Genomic DNA, 16,069 nt, shown 5'->3' with positions numbered 1-16,069 from the left:
GCGCCGCGGCCACGTGGGCGCGTGGCGGGATGGCGCGAGCTCTGCGCGCGCTGCGCTGCGCGGCGGCACCGGGATCGGGATCGGGACCGGGATCGGGATCGGGATCGCGACCCGGACCCGAGCGGGGGCCGCGGGTCCGGTTCGGGCCCAGCCCCACAGGTAACCGACCCCTCGGCAGCCCCGCCCCTGCCCACCCCCGGGGCTGCGCTGCGGCGGGGCGGGGTTTTGGGTTGGAAAACTTAAATTCGGGTTCTGGAGGGGTGCGGTGGCTGCTGGTTCCCCGGAGTGCTCCTGCCGGAGCTCTCGGGCTCACCCTTCCAGCGTGTCCCGGTCGGTGTACCGTGGCCGTGCTGTTTTGGCATGTGCCCGCTTGTCGGGGATTGCCAGGTCGTCCATAAGTTTCTTCCAGAGCCAGTGCCCCCGGAGCTGGGGGTGCCCCGGGGTGCGGTGCCGCTCCCGCCTCGGTGCCGCTGCCATCGCAGGCAGCATCCAGAGCCCTTCAAGCTCATATTTAGAACTCTTCCTTGGCTCTCATTTGTGACCGCCTTCTCTGATTTCCCCACGATTATAGGTTTTCTGCATTTAGGTGGCCTTAGGACTGCTTTGTACAATTATATCTTTGCCAAAAAGCACCAAGGAACCTTTATTTTAAGAGTGGAGGATACAGACCAGAATCGGGTGGTGCCTGGAGCTGCAGAAGGAATAGAAGATATGTTGGACTGGGCAGGTATTTAGAAGCATCTTTCATTTTTCACGTGCTGACACCTTACCTTTTTTGTAAAGGCTGACTGTACTCAGCTGCAGGGTGGGTTTGACTGCCTGTGTCCGGGCTGTTTTGGCAGCCCGGCTGCTCACTGCCGCCGTGCCGGTGTTGCAGGTATTCCCCCGGACGAGAGCCCCGGGCGGGGCGGCCCCGCGGGGCCCTACGTGCAGTCGCAGCGGCTGGAGCTGTACGGGCGGGCGGGCGCGGCGCTGCTGGCCAGCGGGGCCGCCTACCGCTGCTTCTGCAGCCCGCAGCGCCTGCAGCTGCTCCGCAGGGACGCGCTGCGCCGCCAGCAGACCCCGCGGTACGTCCCTGAGCCTGTGCACAGAGCCTCGCGGCACCGGGGCTGTGCCTCCTGCCCGTGGAGGGAGGAGGCCGTGTCACCCTCCAGAGAGGAGGTGTTAGACTGGACAGCTAAAATTCAGGCATCTGCTTAGGGTTTTGGGAACGTAGAAACAGCTGGTGGCGTTGGCCTGTGTTGAGCAGAAGCCCTGGTGCCTGAGACGGTGCTCATCTCCCCAAGGTACGACAACCGGTGCCGGCACCTGACGGCCTCCGAGGTGGCCCAGAAGCTGTCCCAGGGCCTGGACTGCGTCATCCGCTTCCGCCTGGAGAGGGGCGTGCAGCCCTTCCAGGACCTGGTCTACGGCTGGAACAAGCACGAGGTGGCAGAGGTGGAGGGTGACCCCGTGATTCTCAAGGGGGACGGCTTCCCCACGTACCACCTGGCCAGCGTGGTCGATGACCACCACATGGGCATCACGCACGTCCTGCGCGGCACCGAGTGGCTGGCCTCCACCTCCAAGCACCTGCTCCTCTACAAGGCCTTGGGCTGGGAGCCGCCACAGTTTGGCCACCTGCCGCTGCTGCTGAACAAGGACGGTGGCAAGCTGTCCAAGAGGCAGGGGGACATCTTCCTGGAGCGCTTTGCTCGGGACGGGTTCCTGCCAGAGGCACTGCTGGACATCGTCACCAACTGCGGCTCGGGGTTCCCAGGTACCGCCAGGGGCTCCTGCCTGCCTGCTCACCTCGTGCTGGCTTCATGGCATGAAGGGTTTGTTTTAATAGCTGAGATCCTGTCGGTGTTTGAAGGGGTCAGGGGATGGGTGCCATGTATCCAGCCAGTCGCTGAGGTGCCACCAGGCCTTCTGCAGAGCTCCTGTGGAAGGAGCTGGGATGGTAGAAGTCTTCCTGCTGCTGTGCAGCCATTAAAACTGAATCAGGTGCTTAATGGGTTCTCCCTTGGGAAAACCCTCCCTTCAAGGCTGAGAAACCCTGTGAAGTCTTGGGAAAAGTTGCAATCTGTGGTTAGTGATTGCAGTGTTGTCTGGCACCTGTGCCAGCTTTCCTTTAACCTGACAGACCACAAGGAGCTGAGTCAATGTCTCTTTTTGTGGTTCTTGCTGTGCAGAGATCACAAATTAACTTGTGTTTTGAGAACTCTGCTTGGGAATGAAATCTTGCTTGGGCAGTGCCCACTCCTGGCTGAGTGTGACTTCTCTGTGGCCAGCTGAGGCAGAGGGGTTCTGCTGGGGAAGGTGATGGAGCCAAGCAGAACATCCCAGTGCCTCTGCAGCACAGCAGCTCCTGGGGAGAGGGCAGCATGGCAGAGTGCCTGCCGCCACTTCCCTCCTGCCTGCCCGGGGACAGCCCTGCTGCTGCTGCACTGCACAGGTGGCTGTCCTGTGTCACCTTTGCTCAGCGTGCTCCCAGCCCCGTGCCCAAGGAGAGCACAGAGCCCTGTGATTCCCTTTGGCTTATGTTGCAGCGAAGCAGATGGGGAGGACTCTGGAGGAGCTGATCTCCCAGTTTGAAGTAGGCAGAATTACAACCCATTCTGCTCTCCTGGACCTCGAAGCACTCCCAGAATTCAACAGGTAAAAAATTAGTGGTAGCTTTAAAATGTAGTAAGCACCATGTCAATTGGAATTTGTTTCTAGCACTTGGCTTTGGCTGGAGGTTTTGTTTGTTGGATCCTGGTGCAGCACCTGTTGGGCTCTGCTGAGAGGAACCATAAGTTTCTGCTCACACAGTTCCTGCCTCCTCTCCCATTCTGTGCTTGGACACTGGGGTTGGCAGCACTGGAAGTCTAGAGAGAGGGTGGGTGTAGCTGTGAGGATCTAAAGTCTTAAGTTTATAACCTAAGAAAATAACATCTAAAAAGAGTTAACACTTCCAGAAGGTTCTTCTGCAAGTACACTTGTGCTCGTAGGACATTGTGCTGCTAAGAGTGGCCTCATCATCAGTTCCCTGTGGGGCACCTGAGCTAAATGCTTATTTGTAGAGTGTCTGACTCTGGTTTAGTGCTACTTTTCTAACACTTCCACAGTTTTAGCTCAGTTGGTCAGAGCATGGTGCTAAGAATGTCAGAGTTGAGGGTTCAGTCCCCAGATGGGCTGTTCCCTTAAGAGTTGGACTTGATGATCCCTGAGGGTCTCTTCCAACTCAGAATATTCTGTGGTTTCTGTGAAACGTGGTTGGGGTGATCCAAGCCAAAGCATTCCAAAAGCAGGTCTGTGCTCTGCTGCAGGATTCACCTCACCCGTCACATTGAGAACCAAGGGCTGCGCCAGAAGCTTGTCAGGGAGCTGCAGGGGCTGGTGGAGCTCGTCTATGGGGATCAGCAAGTGGATCCAGATGTTCTGGAACAGGAATATGTGGAGCGAGTCCTTCTGCTGAGAAAAGTATGAGTAGTGGCAGATATCTGTGCCAGTGTCCTCCAGGCTGAGGAACTGCTTCCTGCACAGCACAGCCCTCTGCCTTGCCAGCTTTGCTTTTCTCCCCCAGGGCCACATAAACCTCCTGAAGAATCTGGTGTCGAGTGATTACTCCTACCTGTGGGTCAGGCCCTCGGTGTCCCGGCAGCAGCTACAAACAATTTCTGCAGAAGCAGATAAAATAGGAAAACTGGTCTTAGGGTAAGTGTGCTGCTGTCTGAGCTGAGTAGTGGCAGAATGGCTCCTCATCTCTGAAAACAATCAGAATTACTGCTTTTTCTGTGGTTTTCCAGGTCTGTGGCATAATTTTGTAGCTTAAACTTGCTCTTTTGAATGAGCTCTGCTGCTGGGGAGCAGAGGGAGCGCCCTGGCACAGGGCAGGGGTGAGAGGGAGGAGCCCTGTGGTTTCCATGTCCCCAGAGTGCAAGGACACCTTCTTTCCCAAAGGCTCCTGACAAGGCCAGCAGCTGCCCTGACTGTGGAGGAGCTGAACAGAGAGCTGAGAAGTGTCCAGAAGCAGACCAGAGAGACCAAGTACAGCAGCATGATGCAGCTCCTGCGCCTGGCGCTCAGCGGGCAGCAGGTAAAAAGAGCAGTTCTGAGACGACGTGCAATGTGCTTTCACAGAGCTCAAACCCACATTTTCCAGAAGTTCTCCAAAGCCTAGTCCTGGCTCAGCTCTGGTGCTAGCCCTTCAGGTCCCTCTGGGCAGGGCTGGCACCAGTCTGTGATGCACAGACACGAGCTGGGGAGGTCAGTTCCTGTGCTCAGTGGCTCTCTCTGTTGCAGCACGGCCCCAGCGTGGCAGAGATGATGGTGACCCTGGGAGCTGAGGAGGTGTGTGGCCGCATACACAGAGCCCTCTCCAGCTGACAGGGACGTCGGTGACACTGCCAGGCCGTGCACTGGGATGGTGCAGGTGGCACCTGTGTGATCATCTGAGCAGACGAGCTGGGCTTCAGGCCAGGCAGTGTCTGGGCTGGTCCCACGTCTGTAGGAACCTGCACCAAGCACAAGCCACTTTGTTTGGGGGAGGAACCAAGTCCAGATTCAACTCTGTCCTGCCGTCGCCTCGTGCAAGGAGCCTGCTTGGCAGGGTGGGAGAAGAAGACACGGATCAGCATGTAAATTCAGACCATGTGGACAGAAAGTAACTGAAGTTCTGAAAGCAACAGATCGGATTCTTTTTGGAGAGGGCCTTGCAGTCAGGGTACCTACAGCTACACAACATGGTTCCCCAATAAATACAGTGGGGGGGGTATTTTTATATATATAGATATATGTTATAGCTGTTGCCCACCAGGCTCAGTGAGCTGCTGAGAGGGGGGTTTCCTGGGTACTGTGTCATGTACGTGGTTCTGCTGAAAACACCCCTGATGAGAAGATTTGGATGTTTTATCCTCTTTGGTCTGATGCCCTTTTGATTATTAAATCAATGTGGTGACTTTGATTCCGTTCTCACAGTTCCTCTGCAGCCGGTGAGGGGAGGAGCTCAGGGCTTGTGCTGAGCCCACACTCACGTGAGCCCTTCCACAGCAGCCACAGGAGCACTTCCACAGCAGCAGCCCTCCCCAGGAGCCACACGAGCCCTTCCTCCCCAGCAGCCTCACGTGGGCTGCCCTGGGCCGCCCGGAGCCGCTTCCTGCGCGGCGCCGGGACCCGGGACGGAGCCATGGCTGGCAGCGGGCAGCTGGAGCGCTGGCTCAGTGAGTGCGGCTGGGGCTGCGGGTCGGGGCTGCCTCTGCTGCCTCCTCCAGCCTGGCTGGGCACTGGAGCAGCTTCACCTCCCGGGGAAGGGGCTGCTGTCCCCACGGAACCCTTGTGGAGTGATGTGGGTGCTGGCTTGCTGCATCTGGCTTCTTCCCCATCTGTCCTGCCCCCAGCGCTGGCTCAATGACAGACTGGGGAGTGGTAGAGCCAAAGAAGACTTTTTTCCATGAATTCAGCTGTGCTAATGTGTAAGCTACCTGTGTTCCAGCACAAGTTTTGTAGTGGTTTCAGGAGAGCTGCCTGTAAATGGTTTTTAGGTTTCTCCTGCTAAAAGCAACATCTGCTGTTGTCAGGCTGTTCTTGACTTTAAGTGTGTGCTTGGGACTATATTTTTAGGCAGACTTTAGTAACAGCTGTTTCCTGCTCGTCCCGGATCTCCCCTTTCTGCTACAGAAAGCTCTGGAGCAGCGGCAGCAGCGAGGGCTGAGCTGCTTCCTGCTCTGGCTCACACTGAGCCTGAGCTTTCCTTCTTCCTCCCTCGTTTTTCTCCTTCTGTAAGATGAGGCCACTGACCCGAGTGTCTCCGCAGAGAACTGGGAATGCATCCAGCGGTTCTGCGAGCAGGTGAACGCTGACACGGAGGGGTAAGGCAGACACAGAGCTCTTTGTGTTCCCCCAGGCTGTGTCTGGCTCTGCAGGAACGGGCCTGGGGCTGTGCTGTGGGGAGCTGCAGAGGGAGCTGAGGGGGCTCGCTGGGCTCTGCCCCTCCTGGGAGCAGAAATGAGTTGGAAATAGGAGTTGGAAATAGGTGTGTGCCAGTGTGGTGGAGGGTGGTGTCAGGGAATGGGCTCTGACATCAATGCTGGAGCCCGTGGGGCAGCAGGACCTGCTGGCCGTGCCCTTAGGAGTCTGGCCAAGGATTCCTGCTGTGGGGTTCTGCAGGGGAGCCCCGAGGCAGCTCAGCCTCAGCTTTTCCTTCCAGACGGGTGGAGGATCTCTGCTGAGGTTTCCTCACCTTCCAGCTGGCAGCCTGGGCTCTGTGGGAAGTAGCAGGGACTAATTAAGCTAATGACCTGTCAAACCTTAGTGATCATCCCTGTGTTTAGAGCAGACTGAGTTCAGAGCTCACGGCCTGGCACCCAGCACGTGCCCAGGAGCTGGCACAGGCTGCCCTGGCTGTCACTGAAGCTCCTGCAGCTGCAGAGCCAGCTCCGGTGGTGCCTGCCCAGGGACACCCCAGCCTGTCCCTCTGCTCCCTCCCAAAGGACACCCCTGGGCAGGGCTGGGGGGCAGGGCTGGGGTCACCGGTTCCCCCCTGTGTGTGAGCAGTGTCCTGGCCAGCACTGTGCCCGAGGGAGGGTGTCTGTCCTGCTGTGAGCCCAGCAGCTGCTCTTCTGTGCAGACCCAGCCCAGCAGCATTTGCTTTGCTGGGAACTCGTGCATGGTGTGACTTGCTTTGCTCTTCCCCAGCCCGTGGTTTGCGCTGAGGCTGCTGGCACACAAAATCCAGTCCCCTCAGGAGGGGGAAGCCCTGCATGCCCTCACAGTGAGTACCTCCATCAGCACACAAAGCAGTCACTGGGAAACAGAGTTGGCATGTAGGACAGAGCAGACAGGATAGCTCTCCCTTTTCTCTTAGATGTCCATGTCTTTCTCTTTCTCTTGGATGCCTCTCCATTTAACTTTCCCTTGCACAAGGACTACAGGAACCAGGGCAGGGTGGAGGCAGTAACTGCTTCTGTTCCTCCCCACGCTGCTCTGCTGAGGTGTTTTGTTGGTCTGCAGCTCTGGCTGTGTGAGCTGTGTCCCACCACCGAGGCAACAGCTCAAGAGTTGTTAGTGATGGGTAGAACAGAGCAGGTGACCCTAAATGTGCTGCCTAGGAAAGCTGGATGAAGGAATAAAACATGTTCTTGCTGCATGACTTTCTCAGTATCTTGTGTTGGTGAATGCAGTGTCAGAAAGTTCTTAGATTTAGTAATATAATGACAAAGTTCTTGAAAGCTCCCCAAGCCTTGTGTTTTCAGTTCCTGTTGGTAACATTTTGTTTTCTGCAGGTGCTGGAGACTTGTGTGAACAACTGTGGTGACAGATTTCACAGTGAAATGGCAAAATTCAGGTTTCTGAATGAGCTGATTAAAGTGCTTTCCCCAAAGGTAGGTGATGGTGGTTACAGGGTGTTTTGGGTTGAGGAATGCACTCTGCTTTCTCAGAGGCAGTGGGATCTTCTGGCCATGCTCCTCTTCATGGGGGTGGGCTGGGCCTGCCTGAGACACCCTCTGAGCATCACACCATCAATTTCCCCTTCTGCTGGCTCCTGCACATATTTACCACTGCTGCACGTTTCATTTTCCATTGCATCAGCCCAAGGGCAGAGCTGCAAAAAGCTGATTTCAAAGAAATGCCCAACTGAAGAACAAAACTCCTTGTCTCAGTCTCGGGCTCGATAACAGAATTTCAGTGAAGCCACAGACTTTAAAGCACATGTCACTGAAGACAATTCTGTTTGCTGCTCTGAGAGGACGGGTATCATCTAATCAGTTTGAAATGTCTGGCCTTGGGAGGTTTGTGTTTTTATAGTTAAAGGAGTGGTCATAGGCAATAATGAGAGAAATTGGAGAGAGCACCCAGATGCTGATAAGAGACAATAATGTTTGTTTCTGGTTTTGTTCAGTTTTCCTGTGTCAGGGGCTGGCTGAGGCCGGTGCTGTGACTGCATTGCAGCAGTTAAGGAGAGTGTTTAAAGTCAAGCACAGAATGTTTTCACTAAAATAACCTGCTTTGGGTTTTGGATTCAATAACTGATCAGAGAAGTTTGAAGTGGTTTAATTTTGATGGTTATAGAATGTGTGTGTGATTCTCATACACTCCATAGCAGTTCTGTGTTTCCTAACCCCAGGATACACATTGTCAGCACTGTGAATAAACTCACAGGAATCCAGTTTATCCTTGGTGTCTGCGCAAAAATGCCTTGGGGCTGGGTCCCTGTGCCAGATCTGGCACCAATTCCTTGGGTTTGAGCTTTTTGTCTTTCTTTACTGTCTTGTTTTCAGTACTATGGAATTTGGTCTTCAGAAAAAGTCAAGTCGAGGGTCACAGAAGTGATATTCAGTTGGACAGTCTGGTTTCCTCAGGAAGTCAAAATCCAGGATGCTTATCAGATGCTGAAGAAACAAGGTTCAGTTCTGTTATTTCAGTTTCCTTTTTAGCCTCCCAAGCCCATCGTTTGCCCCACAGATATCTGCCCCCCTCAGCTCGTGACTCAGCTTTTTCCTAATGTGCTGTGCGTAAGGAAAAGGGACAAAGGTCCCAGGCTGGCTGGGTTCTGAAGGATGCATGGAACTGTTTAAAGGGATTTTCCAAAGAACAGCCTTCCTGGGCACAGCTCAGACCAGTCTGAGGCCTCTGCTCACACTGTGGGCAGGGAAAAAGCACAGGACGGGCTCAGAAGTGATCTTTGCCCTGGAATATCTCCCAGGGTTATGAGAGATGAGTTCAAAGAGATCCCAGGATGGATTTTTTCATCCACTCCATTATATTTAGTAGTCCTCAGTGGCATTTTAATCTGGAAATCTGTGCAAAACCTCATGCACTGTTGAGCATCGAGGTTTCAGCAGCTTGGGCATCACTGAACAACTATTGTTACCTGTTCCAGGGATTGTAAAAGAAGATCCCAAACTGCCAGAAGACAAAATTTTACCTCCCCCTTCTCCAAGACCTCAGAATTCTATTTTTGACACAGATGAAGAGAAGTCCAAGGTAAATCTTAGAGTCTTCATGCCCTACCGTCTGTTTTGTCCTGATGAGAAAAGAGGCTCAGTAATATTTTGGGAGCTTCTGCTGTTTCAGAATAATGCTGATCCCTCCTGCACTGCAACAGCTAGAGAACTCTCTGAAACTTTGTCAGAAATATCTCCTTAGAAAAAAGTAAAACTTTTTTACAGAAAAACATCATTTTCCTTGAAATCTCCCCAAGGGAGGGCTTCTCTGGGTCTTACAGAAGTTCTGCAGAGCCAGAGTCCCTGATCCTGACCAGCCAGTGTATGCAGGAGCAGTGTAGCCTGGATTGGGCTATGGACAGGAGCTGACACGTCTCCAGGATGACGGGACCGTTCTGCAGCAGTGGCTGTGGCTGTGCTGTGTGCACGGTGCCCAGGGGCTGCTGCTGCTCACTGCTGTGCCCCACCTGTGTCCCGACAGCTCCTGGCCAGGCTCCTGAGGAGCAGCCACCCCGAGGACCTGCAGGCAGCCAACCGCCTGATCCAGAGCGCCGTCAAGGAGGTGGGGGCTGCCCGGAGGGGCCTCTCTGCACCAGGGAGGGTGGGAGGGAGCCTGGCCCTTCCATTTGACAGGAGACCCTCTGCACTGCAGCCCCAGAGAAGGGGCCGTGTTCAGGCTTTCCAAATTAGTCTGAGATTACAGCATGGGATCATTTTGTTTTGTTTCCCTAAAATGTGCCATTGCCAGGAGAGGGAATTTGTGAATGTGCATAGAGCAGGACACTTCCCTGTCAGTGGGACCTTGGCAGTAGTACTGCAGTAGTGGTTGGAAATTTCCAAAAATAAACTCAGTTCCCAGATGGAAAGAAATCACTTCTGTACAGAACTGCCTCTTTCCTGCATGCAGTGTGTGTGCATGTCTGGCCTGTCTGTTTGCATGTTCCACCTGAAGGAGCATCCCACTTCTCTGCTGACACAGGAGATCTGGTTTAACAAAGCCCTGTGGTTCTGAGTGTGTCATTCTGTGTGGCAGAAGCCACCAACTCTCAGCTCAAATTCTGAAGTCACACTCGTGCCCCTGTGCTGAGATGTATTCCATATTCCACAGCAGGCAGCCGGGGTGTCCTGATGGGGCAGCTGGGGGCTTGTTCTCACCTGTGCTGCTTTGTGCCTTCTCTACCTGCAATAAAATATTAATAGGTGTGACCCTGAGTGCTCCAGCCAAGTCACAATTTCCCTTTCTTTCATTTTTCATCACAGGAACAAGAAAAGTCAGCTCAGGTGTCCCGAAGAGTGAACACCATCAGTGAGGTTTCTGAGAATGTCAAACGTATGGATGAGTTCCTGGAGAGCTACAGGAGAGGTGAATTATCCCCAGCTGACCAGGAGAGCCTGCAGGTAAATGCTCTTTTTCCTCGCTCTCCCAGAGGAGCCTCCCTTGCAGGGGTGGCACAGACAGAGGTGTGGGTGTGTGGGGTGCTGAGCAGTGCAATGTTTCCCCCAGGCTCTGTTCCAGCGCTGTGAGAGGCTCCGGCCGCTGCTCTTCCGCCTGGCCAGCGAGGCAGTGCCTGACGAGGAGGCTCTGGGTGAGCGCCAGCGCTGTCCTTGTGCTCCCTGGCACTGGCACAGGGCTGTGCCCTGCCCTGCCAGGGGAGTGCTGGCTGCTTGGCACCCTGTGGGCAAAGCTCCCTGCTCTCACCATGAAACCATGCCCAGGGAAGTGGCGTTTGGTCTTCTCCTGCTCATCTCTGAGGAAGCTGTTAATCTTCACTTGGAGCCCAAAGTTAAACAGTGAATCTGTTTCTTCAGTTGAGGTGGTTTTCTGAGTTTTTTTGAGTTCTCATGTTTAGAGAACTGAAAAGAAAGTGCAGAAGAGATGGCAGGAATTAGGAATACTTTAGAGATGGGATAAGATTTCAAAGGGATCTTGATAAATGAGAAAGAGGCCTGGAATCAGCAGCTGTGTGTTCAAAATGGAATGAAAGGTAAGGGAGGAACTGAGGGCAGCCTGCTCTGCTGGCCTTCACTCCTGAGCTGCACTGTCCCTTCCTCAGGAGCATTTTGGGGGTGCTGTGGAACTGACCTGGCCTTCCCCCGGAAGATGAGTGTTTTGTGTCTGCTCTGGTTTCCCAGCTGAGGTCCTGCAGGCCAATGACAAGCTCTCCTGGGCGCTGGGACAGTACAGGCAGGTTGTGGCCAGCCACGAGGACGGGGATGGAGCAGGTTCAGCTGCCAGCTCTGCCCATGCACCAGGTGAGAAGCCCCCAAAGCAGCTCTGCCCTGCATGCCAGGTGGGAGCAGGGTTTGGCAGGGAAGTGCTCCTCAGAGAACAAACCTGGAGAAAGTGCTGTAACACAGGAAAAATATTATGTAACCATCATTTTCTCTTGCGTATAGTTGACAGAAAATACTCCCCAAGCTCTTCCCCCTTGAGGCACAGCTGGAGCCGTGGCTGTGCCACCCTTCCCGAGGCTCCTGGCTAACTGTGTCTGTGTTCCCCAGCGTGCCGAGCAGCCCCACGGCGCACGAGGAGCTACACCCTGATCGACTTCTCTCGAGCTGGAGGCCGTGGCCCTGAGCCCCCCAGAGCCCTCTGCAGACACAGCCTCGGCCCCCCGACACGGCAGCACCACCTCCAGCTGCCTGCTCGAGGAGCAGCTGTGCTCCTTAGGTCTGTAGGTGCACTTCAGTGCCACCCTCCTTACTGGGGTTTGTGGTCTTCAGGCAAGAGAGGGGAACTTTGGCTTCAGTGCCAGTCCCAAGAGAAAGTGGAGCTTTCCAGATGGAGGTTTTCAGGGATGCAGTGTCTCCAGTTGTGTTAGACAGCAAAGGAAGCACCTGTGGAAAACTCCTGCTTTCTGTAAATGATCGGTGGTATTTTGGTGTCTTTCTTAGGTCTCAGCAACTCCCCTGTCACACAGGAACCACCCCCTGATTTTGGCCTAGCAGAGGTGAGTGATGCTCAGACACTTTGCTGTCCATAAGGTATAAAGGACAAAAATCAGAGATGATTCCTGCTCTGCCTTTCCCTGGCAGCCCTTTTGGTGTAGCACTCTGTTCTGAAGGGAAACTGGAATCCTTGTGCTCTGTCTCTCAGGTGCAGTTTGCAACCAAATGATTCATATGCATTTCTGCTTTAGGTAGTGGTATTTGACAAACAGAGTTCTTTTCAGTGCAACAGGTTTATTGATGCTGATATTATACAGCATGAACCTGAAGAGCCTTATTTTCCAGCCTGCTGTACACAATGGCTTTAGGGAAGGTGTAAGTGCTGTTCAAAGCCTGGCACCACTGCAGGGCTGGGAAGACAGCCGTGCAGGGAAGAGTGAATTCCAGAGCCTGGATGAGCAGCTCTCTCCACCATCCAGGACCAAGACATTATCTTTGTAAGTAAACTCTTCATAATGGAGTCTGATTTGGGGGCTGAGGAATTCTTTTACAGCAGGGAGATTTAGGAAAACCTTTCAGCTACCTCTGGTTAGTGATGGCAAGTGATCCATGCACACATTGGCTCTTTCCTGCAGTTACGCACTGGTTAATTGCAGTTAATTGCACACCAGGACCTTCCCACGGTCAGAAATTTGGGGAGACAAATCCCATTGGTTGATAACAAGGTGATGTTCAGCTAAAAGAACAACAACCTTACGGTCAGGCCTCTTTATAATAACCTGTCACTCAAAAAGCACCTTCCTCAGCTTTCTCCAGACTGTGGCAAGGGAGTTTCCAGACATTCAGTGGAAGCTTGGAACAGTTCACAAATCAAATTAATCTCCACAGATCTTCAGAGCAGGAGACTATTACAGTATGCTTATACAGTCTGCCATATTACAAGAAACTTTAGTGAAGATTTTCAGCTTTCTGTGATGTCTTTGAGCAGGAATTTACTTTGATCTGCCTGACTAGGGCTCCAGAGAAGCTGTGCTCAGGGATGGCAGACTTCCAAAGCCCTAAACCTAAGTTTTACCATAGTAACAGAACCAAAATCTGCCTTAATGAATTTTGAAACAGCAAGATCTTCCACAGATGATAGAGTTTTTGAATTCCTCAAGGACTCAGAGTGTAAGTCTGTAGCTTCTTTATACCTAAAGGGGATGAGGGATTGGGAATAGAGACAGACACAGCAGAAGACAGTACATTCCCTGTAGTATCCCCACTTAATACAAGCTTTCTGCATGCTTTTCTTTCCAGGGATTTATCACCAATGAAATTGCCCTTTCCAGATCTCCCAAGTAACTCAGTGGCAGATCCTCCACTCCTCAGTCCAGGCTATGATCTGAAGCCTGCTGCCTCTTTGCACTCAGCTTCCAATGATGCTTCTCTAGAAAACCTTTTTGTGCCTTTAATTTCAGTTACACTAAGTAAGTACAATTCTGTGCCCCAGCTCTGCTTACTCGAGCTCTTCCATGAGTTTTGCAGGACAGGAAGCCAAAGTAGCTTCGTGCTGTGTGGGTCGCTGGAGACAAGTAATGACTGTTCTGTGATGGGCTTAATGTACCTGAGAATTTGAGCAGGTGCTAGGGATCATAGCATGAGAAGGTCCTTGTCCTCCCTACTCATTGCTCAGGAGTTTTCTGCCCTGGCTGATCTTTGTAATGTGCTTCTAAACCTTGTCCTTCGCACCTTCAGTCAAGCTTCAAACAGTTGTTCCCCTAAAAGTCCTAAAAGACACTTTTGAGTGGGAGTTGCCCCACTTCCTGAAGCAGGAAGCTCTTCATTCCACCTCTGCTTTTTGGTTTCACACTGTATGGCCCAGCTCTGCAGCTCAGCCCAGAGCATTTCCTGGGGATGTCACCCTGGGGTCTCGGCCCGGGGCCACAGAGCCTTGGCTCTCACTGCTGCTGGAAGAGGACAGGTGCACAGACATCCTGATCTGCCTTCAGTCTCAAGTGAAGCTCTTAGCAGATTTTGGAAGGGCAGGATGGTGATGGTCAGGTGTGAATTTGCCAGGCACAGATGGTAAGGAGCCAAATCCTGTGTGCGCTCAGAAAGGCACTTTGCTTTTCCCACCACATCTCTGTTGGATCCACATCTGACTTCTCTCAAGGACTGGTGAAACCTGAGCTGCTAAATCCCAAAGGCAGACATTCAGATTCCTGTCTCTGCCTTGGAGGCAGATATAAATCAGGGGCTGTGTGCCACTTGGTCTGTGAGTTTGCCAAAGGAAGTAAAAGTTTGTCTGCATTTTCCTTTTTGCTATTCCTTATCCCATCTTTCCTGTTTGCCCTCAGATGGGAGAGGAATCCAGGCTTTCATTCTGGTTCTCAATTTGTCTCTGGCAGGCACCATCTCTCCCCTCACTGTGTATGACAGGAATGGTTTCAAGGCCATGCTCCACTTCTCCAGAGACCCGGCTCCCGGCCGACCAGATGTGCTGGTGATGGTTCTGTCCATGCTGAGCACCTCAGCACACCCCATTAAGGACATAGTGTTCCAGGCTGCAGTCCCAAAGGTGAGAAACCTGTGACAAGGAACAGAGATGCTCAGAAAGGTCCTGAGAAGAAGGGTCACCATTTCTTACTGAGCATTTGCCTTGCTCTTGGGAAAGGATCTTCCTGTCTCTGCACAGAGATCCTGTTGTACAGTGGTGCCTGTTTCACTGTGTGTGCCCATGGCCTTGCTACTGCCAGAGGGCTCCAGAGCTGCTGCTTCAGCCTCCTGGGCAGGGCTCCTGCTCCCTGTACACGTGTAGCACAGAGCTGGCTGTTTAGGAATATCGGCCTTTAGTGGCAGGCTGTGCTTTTCACTGAATGGAGAGTCTGGCTGATGTAACTTTAACCAGCTCCATGGCTCAGTGAGGCTCACAGCCCTTTCCCAGACTGGACTAAAAACTGTTTCTTTTGTTTTCTCTTTCAGACCATGCAAATAAAGTTACAACCAGCCTCTGGTTCTGAGCTGCCAGCCTTCAGCCCTCTCCTCCCGCCCGCAGTGCTGTCCCAGGTGCTGCTGCTCTCCAACCCACACAAGGTGCTGCTGGTGGGCACTGGGAAACCCCTGACTGTTTGTGTGAAAAATGGGGAGCCTCCTAATAATGGGGAGGTGTAGTGGAGAGACAGGGCAGTCTGGACTGTGCTGGGAAGATGTTTTTTCTGCTCAAAGAGCTTTCAGAGCTACAGTCTGAAGGACTGTGCGGGCAGTTGCTGCAGGGGCCTGCACAGTTCTGGAGTATCTGCACACAGAGACAGCTGCAGGCACTCATGGTGCAGCTGATGGAACACAGGGACACCCAAGGTACAAGTGATGGGAGGCAGATCTTTTGTACTGGTGGATAGTTATGAGACCCAAGATCAGTGTAAGGAGCTCTGAGTAGGCTGGCCAGGCCTGGATTGCCAACATGCCCACGGGTGGCGTGCACAGGTCTTCAGGTTGCTCTTGTCTATCTTAGGGTTACCTGTCCAGGTTAGGATAGGTATATCCTTAGGTTAACCTAATCAGGGTTTCCTCCTGTGCAGAGCTTCTGCAAGGCTGGTGTTTCCCCTTCCAGAGGTGGCTCACTGCAGCGAGGCCACGAGGGGTGGAGTCCGGGAGTTTATAATGACGGTGTGCCCCTCTCCTCCCTTCTCTCGCAGGATCCCATCCGCCTGAGGTACAGACTGGTGTTCACGCAGGGCCTGCAGCCCTTCCGGGAGGAGGGACAGGTGACTGGCTTTCCAGAAGCAGCGCTCTGGGGCAGGAGCTGAAGTCCAGCTGGCTCGGACCCTGCCGTGTGTCCGATGAGGAGCGACGGGGAGCAGTAGTGCTCCATGAGGGCACCTTTCCGGGGATCTGCCAGCTCCTTCCTCCTTGTGTGGGCTGGCTGCTTCTGCCACAGCCTGCCGCTGTAGCTGAGCCTGCTTTACAGGAGCCTGCTGGAGAGCTTCTCCGTGCCTCTGCCACGCACACCTTCCTGCTGCTTCTGGGCCACCTCCCCTTTACTTGTGCATTAAAAAAAACAAACAAAGCCAATCACACCAATATTCAGCCGCCGTGCCAGCCTGTTCCAGGGACACCCCGGCCCGGTTTCCCCGGAGCCTGTGCCAGGTGCAGCGGGGAGCGCTGGGCCCGGTACCGGCAGCGCTGGGAGGGAGCAGAGCCGGGCACAGGGCCCGGGCCGCGGCCGGGCCCTGCCGGGGCCGCGGGGAGCGATCGGCCTGGGCACGGACCGCGGGGCTCGGCTCCCGGCC

At 53.7% G+C, this 16,069-nt stretch overlaps 2 protein-coding genes across 2 annotated transcripts; both read left to right on the top strand.

Moving 5' to 3' along the window:
* The first annotated feature begins 29 nt into the window (after positions 1 to 29).
* On the top strand, positions 30 to 4,875 carry EARS2 (glutamyl-tRNA synthetase 2, mitochondrial). The gene is made up of 9 exons (XM_030957978.1): positions 30 to 159; positions 572 to 727; positions 878 to 1,067; positions 1,287 to 1,759; positions 2,532 to 2,640; positions 3,294 to 3,447; positions 3,551 to 3,681; positions 3,928 to 4,063; positions 4,270 to 4,875. The coding sequence occupies exons 1-9, from the start codon at positions 30 to 32 to the stop codon at positions 4,351 to 4,353; spliced, it is 1,563 nt and encodes a 520-aa protein (XP_030813838.1). The 3' UTR covers positions 4,354 to 4,875.
* A 161-nt stretch (positions 4,876 to 5,036) lies between these two features.
* GGA2 (golgi associated, gamma adaptin ear containing, ARF binding protein 2) lies at positions 5,037 to 16,052 on the top strand. Its single transcript, XM_030957977.1, is given in 18 exon segments — positions 5,037 to 5,186; positions 5,750 to 5,834; positions 6,661 to 6,736; positions 7,248 to 7,346; positions 8,244 to 8,367; positions 8,846 to 8,949; positions 9,391 to 9,471; positions 10,170 to 10,307; positions 10,414 to 10,495; positions 11,043 to 11,162; positions 11,412 to 11,464; positions 11,466 to 11,580; positions 11,805 to 11,860; positions 12,144 to 12,295; positions 13,098 to 13,267; positions 14,189 to 14,358; positions 14,763 to 14,873; positions 15,476 to 16,052. Coding segments are annotated over 18 exon segments (1,881 nt in total). The 5' UTR covers positions 5,037 to 5,152; the 3' UTR covers positions 15,587 to 16,052.
* The last annotated feature ends 17 nt before the right edge of the window (positions 16,053 to 16,069 follow it).

This window comes from Camarhynchus parvulus, chromosome 14 (assembly GCF_901933205.1).
Source record: "Camarhynchus parvulus chromosome 14, STF_HiC, whole genome shotgun sequence".
Classification (NCBI taxonomy): domain Eukaryota; kingdom Metazoa; phylum Chordata; class Aves; order Passeriformes; family Thraupidae; genus Camarhynchus; species Camarhynchus parvulus.
This window is presented reverse-complemented; position numbering and strand designations above follow the sequence as displayed.